This window comes from Nyctereutes procyonoides, unplaced genomic scaffold (assembly GCF_905146905.1).
Source record: "Nyctereutes procyonoides isolate TBG_1078 unplaced genomic scaffold, NYPRO_anot_genome, whole genome shotgun sequence".
Lineage (NCBI taxonomy): Eukaryota > Metazoa > Chordata > Mammalia > Carnivora > Canidae > Nyctereutes > Nyctereutes procyonoides.
The window spans coordinates 33,951,053-33,969,766 of record NW_026575133.1 but is presented as its reverse complement, the minus strand read 5'-3'; the positions used below and the strand labels follow the sequence as shown (position 1 = coordinate 33,969,766).

General features: G+C 66.9%; 2 protein-coding genes across 12 annotated transcripts in view; one reads left to right on the top strand and one right to left on the bottom strand.

Annotated features, from left to right (window-relative positions):
* Positions 1-8,653, top strand: part of FARP2 (FERM, ARH/RhoGEF and pleckstrin domain protein 2) — a 94,375-nt gene extending 85,722 nt beyond the window's left edge. For 6 of the 10 annotated variants that reach the window (XM_055346205.1, XM_055346204.1, XM_055346207.1 and 3 more), the window contains 9 exons: positions 2,316-2,384; positions 3,185-3,274; positions 5,720-5,740; positions 5,944-6,026; positions 6,590-6,708; positions 7,067-7,227; positions 7,833-7,940; positions 8,017-8,168; positions 8,352-8,653. In XM_055346205.1, coding sequence (XP_055202180.1) covers positions 2,316-2,384; positions 3,185-3,274; positions 5,720-5,740; positions 5,944-6,026; positions 6,590-6,708; positions 7,067-7,227; positions 7,833-7,940; positions 8,017-8,168; positions 8,352-8,421 — 873 coding nt within the window. In that variant the 3' untranslated portion in view covers positions 8,422-8,653. Of the gene's footprint in view, positions 1-1,330; positions 1,448-2,315; positions 2,385-3,184; positions 3,275-4,494; positions 5,509-5,719; positions 5,741-5,943; positions 6,027-6,589; positions 6,709-7,066; positions 7,228-7,832; positions 7,941-8,016; positions 8,169-8,351 lie in introns of those variants that run through there. The other 4 variants (XM_055346208.1, XM_055346210.1, XR_008667101.1 and 1 more) reach the window with 4 other exon arrangements.
* A 142-nt stretch (positions 8,654-8,795) lies between these two features.
* Positions 8,796-17,741, bottom strand: STK25 (serine/threonine kinase 25). Of its 2 annotated transcripts, none has more exons than XM_055346214.1 (12): positions 17,605-17,741; positions 17,147-17,262; positions 13,820-14,050; positions 13,022-13,078; positions 12,450-12,558; positions 11,826-11,983; positions 11,554-11,739; positions 11,216-11,361; positions 10,920-11,034; positions 10,687-10,758; positions 9,354-9,490; positions 8,796-9,231 (listed from the first exon to the last, which is right to left on the bottom strand). In XM_055346214.1, the coding sequence occupies exons 2-12, from the start codon at positions 17,174-17,176 to the stop codon at positions 9,192-9,194; spliced, it is 1,281 nt and encodes a 426-aa protein (XP_055202189.1). In that variant the 5' UTR covers positions 17,177-17,262; positions 17,605-17,741; the 3' UTR covers positions 8,796-9,191. The 2 variants fall into 2 exon arrangements, with proteins under 2 accessions (XP_055202189.1, XP_055202188.1); XM_055346213.1 differs by having other exon boundaries at positions 17,543-17,712.
* Between the last annotated feature and the right edge of the window lie 973 nt (positions 17,742-18,714).

The window sequence follows — 18,714 nt, the reverse complement described above, 5'->3', positions numbered from 1 at the left end:
CTTTTAATTGTTGCCTTTTTTGCTGTTGTGAGATTCTTTCTTTCCTGGACACCACTTACCAGAACAGGATTCGTAAATAGGTCCTCCCATTTTGTGAGTCATATTTTCCACTTTTTTTTCCATTCTGATTTTTCTTTTAAGATTTTATTTATTCATGAGAGACACAGAAAGAGAGGCAGAGGCAGAGGGAGAAGGCTCCATGCAGGGAGCCCGATGTGGGACTCGATCCCGGATCCCAGGATCACACCCTGAGCCCAAAAGCAGATGCTCAACCACTGAGCCACCCAGGCATCTCCATTCATTTTTGTTTTTAGTTTCTTGTTTTTTCATTTTCTCAATGGTATCATTGACAGCACAAGTTGTTTTTTTTTTTTTTTGTTTTTTTTTTTTGTTTTTTTATGAAGTCAAATTTACCTATTTTCTCTTGGGTTGCTTGTGCTTTAGGTGTCACAGCTGACATGCCACTGCCTGGTCCATGGAATGACAATTTACCTCTGTGTTTTCTTCTAGAAACTTCGTATGTTTCAGCTCTCATGTTTAGATTTGGTCCCTTTGTAGTTCCTTCTTGTGTGGAGTGAGGTAGGGCTTCCACTTCATTTTGTCCCACGTGATATCCTGTGTTCCCAGCACCATTTGTTGAACTGTCACAGACACAGATGTGCAAGGTTTTCAACTCTCAATCCTATTCCACGGATCTACACGTCTACACTGCTTACTTTGTCACTAATGCCTTTTGCTTTGAACTCAGTACTGTCAACATTAGGAAACCATTTTAAGGGTTGCATGGGGATGTTTCCTGTTTCAACACAAACATACATGTATTAGAACATGGCTGTGTAAGTCGTGTTTCCACGTTAGCCTTGTTACAGAGTGAGGGTCGTGAGCTCAAAGAAGTGAGCTCCACTGAGATGTACAGGAAGGTTCTGACCTCCCGGAGTTAGGGCTTTGGTTGGGTGCCAGCATAGCTCCATTTCATTTCCCTCCTTGACCACGGGGCTCCGAGTGGAGCTGCTGGCCGGGAGCCCCCGGAGATCGGCAGGGCTCTCGTGCAGGCGGCTTCTCCTAGCGTCCCACCCTGTGTTGTAGATGGCGGCCCCAGGGAATCGTGTCCCACAAAGGGGACAAGGAGAGTAGCCACAGAGCAGGGGTCAGTGGGCTCCCCGTGTGGCCCGGGCAGGTGGCTCCACCTTCGTGACAAAGATGGTCTTGGGGCAACAAGAGGACTGGCGTCAGCGGCCTGGCCCAGTGCTTGCATGAAGTAGCTGGTATGACACTTGCTGCCTTCGTTGTTTTTAGCTGAACTCTCTAAAGTCCCATCTTTATAACCCAGGGCCCCCGGGCTCCCTGTTAAATACGTGCGTCAGGCCGAGACAGGAACCATGCTAGTTACGGGAGCAGAGGAATTTAAGAACGAGGGCTGCTAACTAGGAAGGAAGCGGATGATGAGGTACCAAAGCATAAGAACCAGGAAACAGCTGGGGCAGAGTGCAGGTGCTGCCAAGGGGGGCCCACGGCATGGCAGGGGGCAGGGGGCACCCACAGGCCCGGGACATGCTCCCCTGGAGACAGGGCTGCTGCCCCCGGTCCTCGGGTCTGGGGGGTGGATGGAGCCCACTCACCCTTGGCCAAAGAGCAGGGTCTGGCACCGAAGCCACAGACACGAGCTAGTGCGGGCCCGGCCCATCGGGGGGCGGCCTCGGTGCCTGGTGCTGGGGCGCGCCCCCATCTCCGCCTTGCCCGCAGGCTTCTGTGAAGTTCTCCTTTAGATGCCTTCACTCGGTCCACTTGAGGGGGGTGGGTGTCCTCTGGCGAGTCCTCAGGGTATGAAGCTCCTGCGCCTCCTGGAGCCCCGCCCCCACGTCATCGCGCAGGGGCTGCGAAGCCTCTGGCTCCGGGAGGGGCTGTGTGCCAGCGCCCAGGGCACGGCCCACGCGAACTGCTGTCAGGGCTGATGAGGACCCGTGCACCCTTCTCCCTGCCGTTCTCCAGCTGCTCTGGTCCAAGTTTTCTCAAAGCTGAGCTCAGAGATCCCCGTGCCCGAACCTCAGGGCTGCTTCACTGGAAGGCTCTCAGCAGGCCTGCGGCGACACGGGGCGACCACAGACAGCCAGCAGGAGGGAAGAGGCTGGCAGGGCATGGAGCATTCTGGGCAGGGGGGGCACCGTCGGAGGGTTGCACGGAGCCTGCAAGGGGTTCATCTGAGGGGCTCAGAGAAGCAGAAATGGTGACGTGAGCCTGGCCCTCAGCCCCGCCCGCACGCCACCTGTGGACGCGGCCTTGGACTGGCACCAAAGGGCCTCGTCGCTCTGTTGCAGGAGTTCATCCGCGAGGGGTGCCTTCACAAGCTCACCAAGAAGGGCCTGCAGCAGAGGATGTTCTTTCTGGTACGTGGCGCGGGTGCGGCTCTGTTGGGGGAGCCGGTGCTGGGGTCCAGCGAGCAGCCCCACGTCAGAGAGGAGCCCGGGGGGGACCCCAGAAAGCAGTTGGGTGAGGCACCCCCTGCCTTGGTGTCCCAGGACGGTCTGCAGAACCGTCAGCCAGGAGACAGGAGAGCCCGAGTCCCTGCCGCTGCAGGAACGTCGTGCTGGGCACTGGCTGTGCCGCGGAGCGCGGAGGCCCTCCCGGCATCAGCTCCCTTCCTCGCGCCTGAGCCGTCAGCCACGATGCCCCACCGCCTCGCCCTGGTGGGCGCTGGGCACTGGCCCTGGAGACTGGCCACTCCTGGGTTACTGGCCCCCTGCCGTCAAAATTTTAAGGTTTTTTTTTTCTTTTTTTAAGATTTTATTTATTTACTCATGAGACACACAGAGAGAGAGAGAGAGAGAGAGAAGCAGAGACACAGGCAGAGGGAGAAGCAGGCTCCCTGCAGGGGCCCCAACGTGGGACTCGATCCCAGGACCCTGGGTCATGCCCTGGGCTGAAGGTGGAGCTAAACCACTGAGCCCCCCAGGGATCCCTTAAGTTTTTAAAAAAGATGTATGTATTTATTTGAGAGGCAGAGGGGGAGAGCACGGAGCGGAGGGACAGGGAGAGACGGAGAGACAAACCTAAGCGCTCCGTGCTGAGCCACATGGGACTCAGTCTCACGTCCCTGAGATCATGACCTGAGCTGAAACCAACGACCGTTGGACACGGACACGTGTCACCTGTTTGTGAACTCTGTGTGATCAGGCCTCCCGTCTAGTTCTCAGACGTGCTGCTGTACACGAGCAGAGGAGTCACGGGCACCAGCTGCTTCCGGATCCGGGGCCGCCTCCCACTCCGCGGCATGCTGGTGAGTGCTTGGGCGAGTGCTTGGGCGCGGTCACGTTCTTGGTGTCCACGCCCCGCCTGCAGCGGGTGGCGCCCTCTCACACCCTCTCAGGCGTCCGGCCCGACCCACCCTGCGTGTAAAGACCCAGCTGGGCGCCTGCAGGAGGGAGCGGACACAGCTCTTGAAAGTGAAACCCGAACCACTAAAGACTGCAGAGCCTTTCTGCTCCAGGGCTCGTATCGGACTCATCCCCGCAGTCATGTTCCCCTCACGTCAGCCTCCCCGTCGTTGCGCACACGCGCACACACACGCACACACACGCACACCTTCCAACGGTAGGCCGCGCCACCACTGACGAGCCGCTGGTTACGGTTCAGAGCCAGGCTCGGGGCCTCCCCTGTGCTGTGAGCTGGCTGCGGGTCACCTTGCGTCGGCACCACCGTCACCGTAGCAGGCCCGGGCCCTCCGCGGCCCTGTCGCTCGGCACGCCCTCTGTCCACACGACATGCTGTCAGCCCCCATCACGGCCTCAGTCCCTCCAGCCTCACCCCTGCGGCCAGTTTGCACGGCCCCGCAGACCCCGCTGGAGGTCGCGGACCCTGCTCCACACACTGACTCACCCTGCGTGTGCCCTCGACTGTAAGCCCGCGCTCGGCCTGGGCCCACCTGCCACAGCAGCAAAGACAGGTGGCCAGGTTTTTGCCACAGGAACGTGCTGTGGGTCCAGGACGTGTCAGGACAGCCTCCTGTCCGGGTGTCAGACCCCACTCTGCTGTCACACTTGGCCAGTCTGCCTCAATTTCCACCCCTTCCATTCTCGCCCCCCGCCACGTTCTCGGGGCCATCCCACCTTCCACTGGGCACCCGAGCCGTCGGCACAAAGGGGCCTGTTTGCGTGACCGCACCTGCCACACCGGAAGCACAGCCCACTGGTTTGAAATACTTTTACAAATTGTATTTACATTGTAGAAAACACTGAAAACATAAAAGTCATCCATGACTGTCGCCCCAGTAACACACGCTGTGGGCACTTGGCGCCACGCCCTTCTGGCCTCGCAGGTGTTAGACTGGGGGCGGGACCCCTCGGGCCTCCCGTTCACTGCGCTGCTGCTGCTGCTCGGGTCGGCCCCCGATCCCCGCCATCCCTTGCGACACAGAGACGCGCAGTGGGCAGGCAGGGCACACACCAGCTTTCCTCAGTTTCCCTGCACCGGACACTTTGGCTCCATTTCGTTTTTCAGAGTCAGGAGCATCCCCGCGGGACCTCGTCCTACACTCCTCCCTGCACCCAGCACAGCGCCCGGGGGCCGGGCACACGCGCCTCTAGGGCTCCGGGTAGGGCGCCCGCCCAGTGGAGCCTCCCCCCCACCCCCGCGGCCCCGTGAGGGGCACAGCCAGGGACGTCGGGGAGGCTGACGGGGCCGCCCCTGCGATGGCACAACTGTGCCTGTCGCCTGGCCTCTACCAATGCCCGTTTGTAGGTGCCAGCCGCGCTTGGGGCCACGGGTATGTTCCCCAGTTAGCGATTCCTTTTTTCTTTTCCCACAGTTCAGTTTTATCTTGTGGGATTGACATGGCACCGGACAGGTGCCCCTGGGCTGGCGCCTGGGGATGGGGTGAATTCAGCCGTGTGCTGCCGCCCGGGGTGCCCATCCTGAGTGTGGGTCTCCCTGCCCGCGCGCCGTCGCGTTGGCCCCGGTTCCACTTTCCAACTCACAAGCCGCCTCCACGAGGCTCCGTGGGGGTGGCTGGACTCCTGCCGACGTGTGGGGCCCCTTCTGGCCTCCCATTCCGTTCCCCTGCGCCAGGCAGCAGCAGGCCTCGCCCGGGGCCGTGTCTCCTGTCGAGTCGCCGTGTGGCTGCTGCGGCACGTCCCTGAGCTGTCGTTCTCCATAGAAGGCCCCTTGCTACGCTCCAGCGTTTAGTTCTTCCACATAAACTCAGGAATCACTGGGACAGATCCCCTCAAACCCGCCTGGACTCCTGTGGTCACACTGGGGTCATGTGCTACCTTGGGGTGACGAAGGGGAACGTCTGCACGACCTGGTCTCACCGCCCACGCTCCCGCTCATCTCTGGTCTTCTGTGTCCGTGAGGCTCTGTGCAGGCCGACCCTCCGCGGGGGTGTCCGTTGGCCTCGCCCCGAACTCCACAGGGCAGCAGCACACCCGCCGCGCCTCCAGTGCGCCCTGGAGCTGCGGGCAGACGTCCCCAGTGTTGTGGGAAGGCGCGGCCGCACGTCGCCCGAGGCCCGGGGCAGGCGGGGCCGTGGTCCGAGGCCCCCCTCGGCTGGCTGCGGGCTTGCCTAGGCAGCATTTCCTGGGAGTCCCCTCAGTTCTCCATCTCGATCAGTCGCGTAGGGTGTTCTTGGCTCGGAAGTTCCGGTACCAGGTTTATAAGGTGAATTGTCCGGTTCTCTTTTCAATAATGAAAATGCTCAATATTTTTTCCTGTGCTTGACTTTCAGCTAATAGTGCTGGACCCACCGGTGAGTAGTGGGGTGCCCTGAGGCCCAGGGCTCACCCCCCGGGTGGCAGGTGCCACGGCGTGGGGGTCCCCATGCCTCTGGTAGCCCCTTGTAGTCAGCGTAGACCTGCACAGGGCTCCCAGGGACCCGTGTCGCGCTGCCAGCGGCGGTCGCGCTGGCCCCACCCTCGCCCTCGCCCCGACGCTCGCCTCTTCTCACCACAGGTAGAAGAAGGCGAGCGTGAACGCTCTGTTCCGCACTGTTTCACCATCTGTGCAGCTCAGAAAACGATCGTGGTGGCAGCCAGGTAAGAGCCTTCCCCGTCCGCCCTGGCCCCGGGCGTGCCACCCACGGGCTTCAGCGGCGGGACCGCGGGAGCAGCTTCTCCTTTGGTGGGCGGCTTGTGACCGTTGAGAACGTCCCCAGGCACAGCCAGGGTGCTGCCGCTGCCCCCCCCGGCACCCTGCCCCCCAGCAGGGCTGTAACTGCGCAGCAACCACTTTCCCCAGGTCACAGCAGGTGGGAAGGGGGCCTGAGCTCCAGGGTGCGCCGCGGCTCTGTGTCTCCCCCGTGGGAGCTGGGGGCCTCCTGGGTGGGCGTCTAGCCCTCGCCTCCCATCCTGCCGCATCCCAGCTGAGGGCAGAGCACACAGACACGAGCACCCCGGGGCAGCAGGACGGACAGGAACCAGCCCTGCATCTCAGCCCTGCCCCTTGAGTCCTCGCTCGGGCATCAGCCACCCTCAGACGTCCCGTTCCAGCGGAGGGGCCTCGGGGGCTGGACCAGGCACTCCGACCGGGCACGGGCACAGCGAGCCCCTGGGGGCCCAGGCCCTGCGGAGCCGCCTCTGAGCCTTGGCCCTCCCCCCAGCACCCGCCTGGAAAAGGAGAAGTGGATGCGTGACCTGAACGACGCAATCGACGCAGCCAAGAGCGGGAGTGGCCTCTCCCTGGTGCTGCCGGGCAGCGTGCCGTGCGCACCTCCCTACAGTGAGTTCTGGCCAAGGCACCCCCGAGGGCACCCCGACTGCACCTAAGCAAGCTTCTCTACCAATCCTGTTCTTGGGGGGGAGCGAGTGGGGAGGGGCAGGGGGCGAATTCAGGAATCCCCGACTCCTCAAGGAGCACAGCCTGAGACCAGGGCCTGAGCCGCCAGGTGCCCCCACAAACCCGTGTCCTGGGTCCCAGGCCGCCTCTGGCCGGGTGCTCCCCAACACAAGGAACGTCCTGGGCTCTGGGGGGCGGGAGGGCCTGCGCGCTCCTCTGCAGCTGCATCGGGGGGTTTGCCGTCCTCTGACCTGGTGCCCAGGGCGCCGCCGCCTCTGAGCAGAGGCCTCACTCCTCCCAGGGTCCTCGGAGGCGGCCTCTCTGGAGCAAGGGGCAGAAGAGGCTGGTGGCCCCCATGGCTCCCTGGAGGGGCAGGGCCAGCGCCGGGCCAACACCACGGTCCACGTGTGCTGGTACCGCAACACCAGTGTCTCCAGAGCCGACCACAGTGCGGCTGTCGAGGTACAGCCGCCGTGCACGCCCTCCTGCCTGAGGGTGAGGGTCCCTGGGCGGGGCGGGGGGGGGACGGGACACCAGTCAGGCAAGTCCCCTCGAGCAGCACAGCCCAGGGGCCGCCAGGAGCCCTGAGGCATTTGCGGAGGCGCTGGGACCCTGGGAGTCCACTCCTCTGTCACCTGGAGGAGCCACTTTGGGCTCCGGGCCTTTGGCCCTCGGGCTGCTGCCACTGCGTGGTGTCTGCGCGCCGGCGATGGCCTGGGATGAAGCCGCAGAGCCAGGGGAGGAGGCCGTCAGAGCCGCGGGCTCACCAGGCCACTCGTGGGCATCAGCACACAGGCCCGTGTGCCTGGTCCCAGGGAGGGTCCCAAGGAGAGCAGGCCCCGCACCCCTGACCCTGCCTGCATGGGAGGGGGAGGTCGTCAGAGCTGAGTTCGCTCGGCCCCACGCGGTCGGCCATAGTCGTGGCCGAGCGTGTGTAAATCCGGAAAAGGAACGTAGCTTCTCGTACTTAGAGCCTGGCCTTCAGTGCCAGCGTCTGGCGGCCGCCGCACATCCTGGGAGCAGAGTGGCTGTGGCGCCCAAGTCAGCGGCTTTTTCTTTCCCTGTAGAATCAGCTTTCGGGTTATCTGCTGAGAAAATTCAAGAACAGCAGTGGCTGGCAGAAGCTCTGGGTGGTCTTTACCAACTTCTGTTTGTTCTTCTACAAGACTCATCAGGTAGGGGTGCTCCGTGGGCTCCCCGGGCCGGGCTGGGGGCAGGGGAGCGGCTGCACAGTCCCGTGCCACCTCGCAGGACGACCACCCCCTGGCCAGCCTCCCGCTGCTGGGCTACAGCGTCAGCGTCCCTGAGGAGGCCGACGGCGTCCGCAAGGAGCACGTCTTCAAGCTCCAGTTCAAGTCCCACGTCTACTTCTTCCGGGCTGAGAGCAAGTACACGTTCGAGAGGTAAACCTGGCCCGGCGGCCTGGTCTGCTGCCGAGGGCGTGGGAGGACGGCGCTGCTTCCAGGGTTCTCCCCGTGTTTGGGGGTGTCCTTGGGAAGAAACTGGCAGCCGGCCACTGGCCGCCCAGCGTGTCCCTGACTCCACGTGAGCGCCTCGGGAGCTCTGACGTCCGACCCCTTCCCCAGGTGGATGGAGGTGATCGAGCGCGCCAGTAGCTCGCCTGCGCGGGCCGGGCCTTCCGAGGCAGCAGCATGAAGCCCGTCCTCCCCGACGAGGACCCAGACGAGCAAGCAGAGCGGCGTCAGCACGTCCCTGACTGCGTGTCCTAAGGGCCACGGAGGCACCGGCCAGGGGGTGTCTGAGCCACGCCCTCCCCTCTCCCGGGGCACCCCCGGAGGACAGGCGACAGGAGCCATGCAGTGCTGGCCTCACCCCACGGGCCTCTCAGTTCTGGCTTCCCAGGGTTTCCTAACAAACTGACGTAAATGGACACACGTGCTGTTATTTGTTCGCTAACGGCCGGCCGTGCAGCCCGAGACAGGGCTCCTCCCTGCCCTCCTGCCCGCGGGCCACACGTGGCTGCGGGCCACGACGAGGACTCAAGCCAGGAACTGGGCCCCACCCGCCGCCAGCATCGCTCCGATTCAGGTCTTTATTGAAGGTGGCAGGAGCCTCTCCATGTTCTATGAAAACTAACACCTCAACCTCAGAACATCGGGGAAGCGAGAAGTCCGTTTTCTTTAAAAAAAAAAAAAAAAAGTCCTGGCTGATCCGAGTACTTAGGAGGAGACACGGTACCTGATTGACACCACAAGGCAAACCTACGGCCAGCACGGCCGCCGCGGGCCCGGGGGGCAGACGGGCCCGACAGCCTCCGCTGCTCCGTCCGGCGGTGGCTCCCCTGACGCTGTGCTGCAGGAGGCGGGGGTAGCCGAGCGCAGGAGCGGGGGCTGGGGCCGAGGCAGCCGGGCCGCGGAGCTCCACGCCAGCCTCTCCTCCCCGCTCTCCTCAGGCAGCGGCGCGCCTCAGCGGGTTGACGTCAGGTGGTTTCTGTTGTGGGAAAACCTGCGGAGAGGACGGAGGCCTGGAGAGTTGGCCGGGCGGGAGGCAGCCGGCGTGGGGGTCCGGGCGCCACTCCCTGAGCCCGGGCTCTGGGGACAGACGCCCACGGCCGCCCCGGGCCTCACCTCTGCACACGCTCCACCAGGTGCGCCATCAGCTTGTCCGAGATGCCGGGGCAGGACTCCTCCGCCAGGCTGAAGGCGTTCTCCAGCTCTTCCAGCGCCCCCACGCCCCCGCCGCTCTGCTTGTGCTTCTCCTTGAGCTGCAAAGACAGCACCCACCTCCTGTGAGCTCCGCCCACGGGCCCTCGCCACCACGTGCATGTGCGGGAGCCCAGGCACCAGGGGCCCTAACAGCCCTCCCGCCACAAAGCTAGGCTGGCCGAGTCCCACCTGCCCCCATGGCGGGGCGGCCTGTTAGTGGTGGGCTGGGCCACCCAGGCTTCCTCCCAACCGCGGGCCGCAGAGGCCACGGCGGAGGTACGCTGCTCAAGAAGCCCTGAGGTCCCCGCAGCCAGGTCAGGCTTGGCCTCCCCACCACCCGGGCCGCGAGAAGCCCACGGAGGGTCCCCGCCCTCTAGCTGACCTGGCAGGTAGCAGTCAGGTCAAGCCTATGTCACACCCCAGAAACAAAAGGGGAAAGAGCCTGTGTGTCTCCAGGAGGCCGCCAGGACACCCCCCAGCAGCCTCAACTGCAGGCCCAGCCCACAGAGGCCACAGTGGGTGCACCCGACAAGCAGGATGAAGCCATCCCCCCACCCCCCTCACCTGTCCCAGGGCATCCTGGGGTGGGCACCTGCCCCAGGCCATTGAAGCACACCTGAGCCCCCTGACAGTCCAGCTCGTCACCTGCTCCCCGACCTCCTCCCTCGCCCCACAGGCGCCCGGAGGTGGGAGCTCTCCTGCCTAAACCCAGAATTCCACCCCCACCCCCACCCCTCCACCCCCATGTCTCGGAAAGGCACTCAACGTCCCATCTTCCCTCCTGGGGCCCCGGGGGCTGCCGTCACCTGGGGTGGGGAGTGGGGACACCTGGCTACATTGTATTCCTGGGGCGTCAGCAAGCACCCATCAGCAGGGGGCACGTAGGGGAGTCACCCTCAGGGCCTCCCCGCCCTGGGCCTGGTACCCAACTCCAAGAACTCAACCTCCCAGGCTCCCTAAACAGGACCATCCCGTGTGTCTGCAATTCAAAATAAAAGGTCACAAAACACGGTTTTTGTTCAGTCATTCTGAGACCCCCACCGGCCCCCAGGAGGCTGAGCACTTGGGGTGGTCGCAGCCCCTCCTGCTCCCTTGCTCAGAAGGCCTGGCCCCCAGATCCCAGCCTGACCACCGTGGGCCCCAAGGGGGTGCTGGCCGGCGCACGTCACCGTGACCCTTGAGGGGACACCGTAGGGAGTGTCTGCAGAGAAGCACCACTGCCCTCTGCCCCGGCGACCCCCACGCCGGCCCTCACCTCTCCGAAAACAGGCCGGACCAGCGTGGACAGGCACTGGGACCTCGGCTGCCTCTTGACAGGCTCCGCGGACTGTGAAGTCAAAGCCACGGCAGGGTGGGCAGGGGAGAGGGCAGAGCGCACCCAGCCGGCAGGCGTGCTCCCTCCCCACCTGTGCCCCCTGTGGAAGCACACACGCCAGGGTGCCTGCCACCCCCAAACGCAGCCCCCCCGCCCCCCGCGCCAGGTCAGACCTTCTGGGGGCCGTGCAGGGCCGTCCCCTTGTGCAGCTTGCTGTGGGGGCTTGGCCGGATGGTGGGGGGGAACGTCCAGATGGGACCTTGCTCGCCGTCCTCAGCGTCTGCATCGCTACGGTGGAAGGTGAAGGGCCGTGAGGGCCACGGTGCTGGGATCCGGGGAGCCCGAGGCCCGCACCCGCTCAGCCTGCGTCTCGGAGGCAACCTCACAGCCCTCGACCAAGGAGGCCCGCCTGGCGCCCACGGCACAATGCCCAGGGCCGCAGGGGCGCGCCCGCCATAGGGGCCCCTACATGTCAGAGTCCTCGGAGCTCGACTCCTCGCCGTGCCCCTCCGACTTCCAGCGCTTGTAGCGGTCGATGAGCTCGGTGAGGAAGGAGGTCTTCCTGGTGTAGCGCGTGATGAACTTGTGCTTCAGGAGCTCCTTGGCGGTGGGCCGCTGCCGGGGAAAGGATGCGGTCACCAGGCGCCAGGGACGGCCGCACCCGCTGCTCCCGGGGCCCTCCCCCCGCGACCGTGCTCCACGTGCAGGCCCCACACCGTGAGGCGGGGCTCGGGGAACCCCGTGGGGCTGTCCCCTGGAGCCCCGCCGCAGAGCCGCCTCCCAGCCGGCCCGGGGAGCAGGGCTTACGAATCGGGGGTCTTTGTTGAGACAGGCCTCCACGAACTCCTTGAAGGGCTTGCTGTGGTGGCCCTCCAGGGTGGGCGGGCTGTTCTTGGGGATGAGGAACAGGACGCGCATGGGGTGCAGGTCCGAGTTCGGAGGCTCGCCCTTGGCCAGCTCGATGGCTGTGATCCCCAGCGACCAGATGTCGGCCTGGACAGAGAGCCACGCGGCACCGTTGCTACCCGGGGCTCCCCGAGCCGTGCCGCGGCCACCCTCCCACCCGCCACCGCGCCCACCTTGAAGTCATAGGCCGACTGCTTGATGACCTCAGGTGCCATCCAGAAGGGCGTGCCCACGAACGTGTTCCTCTTGATCTGGGTGTCCGTGAGCTGTCCCGCCACCCCGAAGTCTGCGAGCTTCACGTCCCCCTGCTCCGAGAGCAGCACGTTGGCAGCTGCTCGACACAGGACAGTACGTGTCACCCTTAGGACCACGAAGGCCCCGGCCCGCACACGGCTGCCTGAGGAAGCGCGGCCGTCTCTTCCCGGGACCTTGGCTTTCCTCTCCAGCCGGCGAGCCAGAGACCCGGGGCCACAGGCACTGCAGGTGGGCAGCCACCAGTGCGAGGGGCCCGCGTGGGCACCCCCAGCAGGGTTCCAGGGCCCTCTCGGCATTTGCCTTCTATGACAAACCCAAGAGCAGAGCCACAGCACAGCCAGCAGAGGGGACCGTGACCCCTGCCCTCACGCCCCCCACGCCTCCCCAGGTCCACACTTCCGGTTTAAAGAGGTCCCCTCTCCCACAAAGTGCAAGGCTAGTGTTTTCATTGCACGGGGACAGGAGGCCCCCAGCGCCCAGCAACCCCCTCCCTGCCACCTCACGCCCTGGCACTCTAGGAGCAGGGTGGGGGGCACAGGGACCTTTGATGTCTCGGTGGATCTTGCGCTCCGAGTGCAAGTAGTCCAGACCCTTCAGGATCTCCCGCAGGATGGTGGCGATGTAGGTCTCCTCCAGGGGGCCAGGTTTAAGCTGCGGGCAGAGGGGGGGGGGCAGGCTCAGCACCCCCACCGACACACCCCGGCCCTCCTTCTGCGCTGTTCCACGTCCCTCACCAGGGCCCTGACCTGACCCCGCTCTACCAGGGGCGGGGGCCCTGCCGCGTGCAGGGGCCTCCTGTTCCCTCAACTCCTGAAATAAATGGAGCTTCGCGTACGCGGCTTGCTTCTTCAATGCAAAGCGGGGTCCCAGCCGCAGCGCCCGGCCTGTTTGCCTGGGGGCGCCAACCAGCCCGTGGGCCCAGGACCACAAACACACATCGTCTGGCTTAGATGGCTCCTAACTAATACGTAGTATGCCAAGACGGCAGAGGAGAGGCGCCCGAGGGTCCGAGGGTCCGAGGGTCCAAGGCTGCCGCGGCACAGTGCCCACAGCAACCTCCTTCGGTCCGCTCCTGCCCATGGCAAGCTGCCCCCTGCTGCGGCCTACACCTCACCAGGTCCAGCGCAGAGCCGCCGCCCAGGTACTCCATGATGATCCACAGCTTCGTGCTCTGGGACCAGAGAAACACCTATCAGCACGTGGCAGAGAGGAAAGGGGCACGGCCGGGCCCCCAGGACACACCCTCCCCAGCAGGGCGGACTCGGGCCCCTGGCCCCTCAGGGACCCCCATTCAAGGGCCCAGCAGCCCCATCCAGCCCCCTCCCATCACACCCCCACGCAGCCACTTTGCAGATGGTCCAGGGGCCGGGTCCACTGTGCCAAGACCCCATCAAAAACCAGACCGGGAAGATGGGAGGCCCAGGCGGCCCTCGGCCTCTGTGGACCTACACCCCAGGCAGCCCCCTTCCCCTGGGCAGGAGCTGGCCTCGGGCTCCGGCTGCAGGGGTCCCAGAGTGGCCCTGGCACGGCTCCCCAGCACCTGCCCCACGGGGGCTGCCCCAGCCCTGGGAGAGATGCCGCCAGCCAGCGATGGGTCACTGGCACTTCAGAGCAACTAGACCCCACTCTCGTCCCACACGCCCACCTGGTCCTCAAGGTTGCTTTCTGGGGGCGGCTGTGAAGCTGGGTCTGCGCTCATCTGCCGAGGCCTCCCGCCCCTCAGACCAGACCTCTGCTCCCCACTGGCCCCCGGGGGGCCGCCAGCCCAGGCTCTGAGCAGGACTTTCTGACCCCGCGGAACACTGGGCTTCAGCACTGTCCTCTCGGGGGGCAGGAGGGGGCCAGGCGCAGCGGGGCGCGGCATGTACCCAAGCGCAGCCCAGCACAGAGCAAGCCCCCTCCCTGCGGGCACCTTCAGGTAGGAGCCGAAGTAGCGGGTGATGTAGGGGCTGTCGCACTGGCTCAGCACGGTGATTTCCTGCTGAATGTCCTCGATCTCGTCCTCGGCCTCCTCCAGGTCGATGATCTTGATGGCCACCACCTCCTTGGTGCGGTTGTCGATGCCCTTGTAAACCTCCCCAAAGGAGCCCTTGCCGATGCGGTCCAGCTTGGTGAAGAGCTCCTCAGGATCCACGCGTGGGTGCTGCGGGGACACGGCAGGCCGTCAGCAGAGCGGCAGCACAGGCTGCGGGGACCCTGCAGCTGGAATGTGGTGATCCCCAAATGAGGAGCCGGGGAGCTCACCACGTTCTCTTCCCCTTTCTTCTTTTTTCACCTTTTGTTCAGAAAAACTAAACGTACCCTCTGCCCAGAGAAAGAGCCTCCGAGACACGCAGGCCCAGGTGGACAGGACGGCTCCCCCGCCCACAGCCCACCGTGGGGAGGACCAGGTGCCGCACACTGACCACGTGATGGGGGAGCGGGCAGGGAGTGGGGACTTGGGGCCACGAGGCCACCCCGTGACAGCGGGACGGCGCCCAGAGCCCCTCGTGGACCACGGGTCCGGCGGCTGAGAATACCCCACACTGCCACCCGCCTGGAACCCACATGCGGCACGAAGCAGGACTCAGGATGCTAGCGGCAGGGGGAGCCCGGGGCCAAGGGGTGGACCGGCGCCCGCCTTCCCGAACCCCGGGAGAACCCTTAAACAGCAAAGTATCAATCAGAACACGAAGCCGGCCCGCGTGGTGGTGCCCGGAGGCCACGGCCCGGGAGGGGCTTCCCTTTGCGGCCCTCAGACCCCTGGGCCACAAGCTGCAAACCGAGGCTTTCCGGGTGCTTAACCCTGGATCTCGGGAGACTACCGCACGCGGGCCTCAGATGGAAACTGAGGCCCAGCGAGCACCCCACAGCCTGGGCACCGGGACACGGGGGACAGGGCTCCACGGGGTCTCCGAGAGGGGCGCTGACGCCCCGGGCTCCAGGGCGCAGGCCACTAGCTGGCCCTGAGGCAGCCCGCGGGGTCCCCGGGAGCCCCCAGCCCCGCAGGGCCGAGGCCCGGGGCCAAGCGCGGGAGCCGAGGCGGGGACCTGGCGTCCTGCCCAGATGGGGGCAGAAGGGCCTTCCTGAGGCTCCGCAACTCCCATCCCGCAGGAGGGGCCTCCGCCAGAAGGCCCTGCTCCCACAGCCCACGCGCCTGTCACAGGAGGGCGTCTAAAGCAGCCACGCGTGAAAAGGAATCAAATCCAGCTCCCCGAGTCCCGTCGGCCCCGACTGCTGTGGGCCCTGTGCGAGGAAGGCCTGTCCCGGGGTCGCTGGGCGCCCACAGCACCGAGGAGGGTCCTCCACACACACGAGCCCCCTCGGGCTCCCCACCAGCCAGAGCTTGGGGACTCCAGCGGCCTCGCCCACGGTGCGCAGGCCCACGCGGCACGCACGGCCCCTTCCCCGCTGCGACTGAGCTCCAGGCAGAGGACGGAGGGCCACCTGCGCCGGGCACCTGCGGGAGCCGGGGGCGGGGAGTCCCTGCTGGGACCCCAGGTCACGGGCCGTGGGCTGCGCTGCAGCACAGCCTTCGGGGCAGGGCCGAGGGTCGTGCGGGCCTCCCGCCGGGCCGGTGAGGCACTGTCTTCCGTCCTCAGCAGAGCCGAGGCCGGCCCGGAGCGGGCGTGGGAACCACCCACCACGCACCTGTTCCTGCTGCACACGCTCTGGAGAAACCCAGGGCCACTTAGGAACGTGGCCGTGAGTCACAGCTGCTTGGCTGTCTGCAGCGTGTGGATGGGGACGTGGATCCCACGATTAGCACCCACCCCGACCTCAGAGGCCTGGCTGGGGTCTGCCAGCGACTCCCGGCCCACGTGGGCGGCCTGCTGTCAGCAGGAAAAGGCCGTCTGCCGGGAGAGCGGCCTCCGCCTCTGGGGGGAAGCTTGCGATTCCCTGCTCAGTCCTGGACGTCACAGGGGACCTGGCCCCCCGGGCCCATGTGTTCAGTGCCCCAGGCGTGGGCGTGGGGGCTGCCGAGGGGTTGTGGTCCAGCTGGTGCCGTTGCGCTGTGTCCTCTGTCCTAGGAAACCTGGCAGCACCAGTCAGCACCGCTGTGCCTCGGGGTCCCCTCTGCACCCTCAGGCCTCCGTGGGCGACGTGTCCCGTGCCTCTGCTCCCGTCAGGCCTGCTGAGGACACTATGTCACTGTCCACGAGGGCCCAGAGCTGGGTCGGTTCACCACGGCAGCCCAACCAGGGAGATCCCACACGGGGCGCTTGGACCCCCCTGGTCCAGGGGAGCATGCACGGAGCCCTGAGCCACAGCTCCGGGCCTCGACCCCAACCCTCGCCCCGAGGCCGGACGGCGCGAGCACATCACGGGGACCACCCACCCCAGCCCCCTGGCTGAAGGCGCGTAGCTCCTGCGTCTCGGCTGCTTTTCCAGGCCACGCCAGCACACGGTCGGGACGATCCCTCAAAGCCTGAGTGGCTCTGGGACTGAGACCCTCGCTCCCCAGCCCTGCAGCGGCGAGGTCTGTGGCCCCACAAGATGAAGGGAGCGAGGCCAGTCCCACCACCACGCGGCAGGCAGGGCGGGAACCAGCTGGGGGACCCTCGGGCCAGGCAGGGTTGCCCCACGGGGTCACAGCACAAGTGTCGCGAGAAAATCAGGCTTCCCGCCCCGGACAAGGACCACGTGTGCAGGCCTCTAAAGGACCACGGCTTCCCCGAGGGGCCCTGCCCAGCGCCCCCAGCCCTGCACCCCGCAGCAGGTGCCCCGGCCCCACCGACCGCGTCAGCCCCGGGCACAGAGACCCCTCGCCCGACGGCAGCCTCTGGGGCCCGGGGCGACTCCGCCAGTGGCCCTCTTTCCTCCGGGAGTCCGAGCAGAACGGCCAGGAGAGCTTGTCCGCTTCGGGAAGACGCGGTGCTCGGTTCCCGGCGGCCCAGGGCTGCGGGCAGGGCCGGCCACGCTTCTGGTCCCCGGGCAGGGCAGCGGGTCGCCGCGGGCTGGGCCCAGGCGGGGAGCGGCCGCCACGGAGGCGAGCTCGTCTCCTTCAACCCGACTCTTTTCCAAACGGGCGCGTCTGCTCGGGGGCCGGGCCGCGGGTGTCCTTCCCGGGGCGTCGCAGCTCGCGGCACCGGCACCGGGAGCAGGTGGAGGCGCGGCTCCAGGCCCGGGGGCGGCTCGGGCACGGGCAGGACCCGCCTCGCCCGGCCCCGCGAGCCGCTGTCCTCCGGGGCGCGCCCGGCCCCGGCCCCGCCCGCCCGCGCCCGGCCCGGCCCGACCCGGCCCGACCCGGCCCTCCTACCTGGTTGGCGAATCCCCGCAGGTGAGCCATGTCCGCGACGCCCTCCGACCGTCCGCGGCCTCCGGCGGCCCGAGACCCCGCCCGCCGCTCCGGAGCCCGGCAGCCCGCCTAGGCCGCTGCAAGGACCGCGGCGCGCTCACGCCCACGCCCACGCCCCGCCCGCCCCGCCACGACCCCGCACCCGACCCCCGCCCCGACCCCGCCGCCCCCCGCGAGCCCCCGGCAAGCCCCGCCCCCCGCGCCGACCCCGGCCCCGCCCCCGCCCCCGCGAGCCCCGCCCCGGCCCCAGGCGCCCCCCACTCGCCCCCCGGCCCCTGCCGCCCGCCCCGCCGCCGACCACCGCCCGGCCCCCGCCCCAACCGCCCCAGGCGCGGGCCCCCCCGGCAGCGCGCCCACCTCCGGGGGGCTCCATCCCGGCCTCCCCCGGCCCGCTCCTCAGCGCCCGCGAAGGCTCCCACCCGCAGCCTCCTCGCGCCCGGGGACGCCCGGGCCCTCCAGCCCCGGAGCAGCGGCAGGGACGGCGGCGGCGGCCGGAGAAAGCCCAGCGGCGGCGACGGCGAGAGGGCGCGCGACGTCGTGGCCCAGCGCGGGGGTCTCTGGGACACCGAGTTCCGCCGCTCGCCGCGCGTCCCGCTGCCCGCGGGCGCTGGACTACAAGTCCCGGAAAGCCTCGCGGCAGGGCGGTGTCGCGGGGCTCGCCGGGACTCGGAGTCGGGCTTCCTGAGCGGCGGCGGACCACGTCTCCCAGCGGGCCGCGGGGCGGGGCGGGGCGGGGCCGGGCCGGGGGCGGGGCGTGCGGCGCGGGGTGGGGGCGGCCCGCGGCCGAGTGTCCTCCCACCGCTCGCCGCCCCCGCCCTCCTCCCGCTGCCCCCTCCCCCCCGCCCCGCGACCCCCGCGCGTCCCCCCGCCTGGCCCCTTCCGTCCCCCTCCGCCCACCTTGGAGCATCCTGCTGCCGCCTGTTCCTAGGCCCTGCCCGGCCGCGCGGCCCGAGCATCTCCGGGGCGGCTGATGGAGAAACGGGCGGTGCAGCGCACAGGCCGGGGAGGACCAGCCTGGGGAGGAGGGACACTGTGGCCCTGGAGCCGCGGGACGGGCTGGGGGAGACCAGCCGGACGGGGGAGGGCGGATACCACAGGCGCGAGTGGGGAAGCCCCGCGGGAGTCGGCTTTGCGGGGAGCGGGGAGCGGGGAGCGGGGAGCGGGCGGGAGTCAGCGGTCAGTGCAGCAGCTTCTCTGCAAGATGAGGGGTCCTGGCCGCTGGACGCTCAGTCCTCGGAGCTGCTGACGGGGTGAATTTTATGCGACTTATGATCCAAACAAAATGCAATGAAATAGAAAAGGAACAGAGTCCTGACGCATGTTACAACGTGAGCCTTGAAACCCATGCGGCCGGGGGCGCCGCCTTCAGCCCCGGCGTGACCCCGAGACCCGGGATGGGATCGAGCCCCACGTCGGGCTCCCTGCACGGAGCCTGCCTCCCCCCCTCCCTCTGCCCCTCCCTCTGCCCCTCCCTCTGCCCCTCCCTCTCCCCTCCTCTGCCCCTCCCTCTCCCCCTCCCTCTGCCCTCC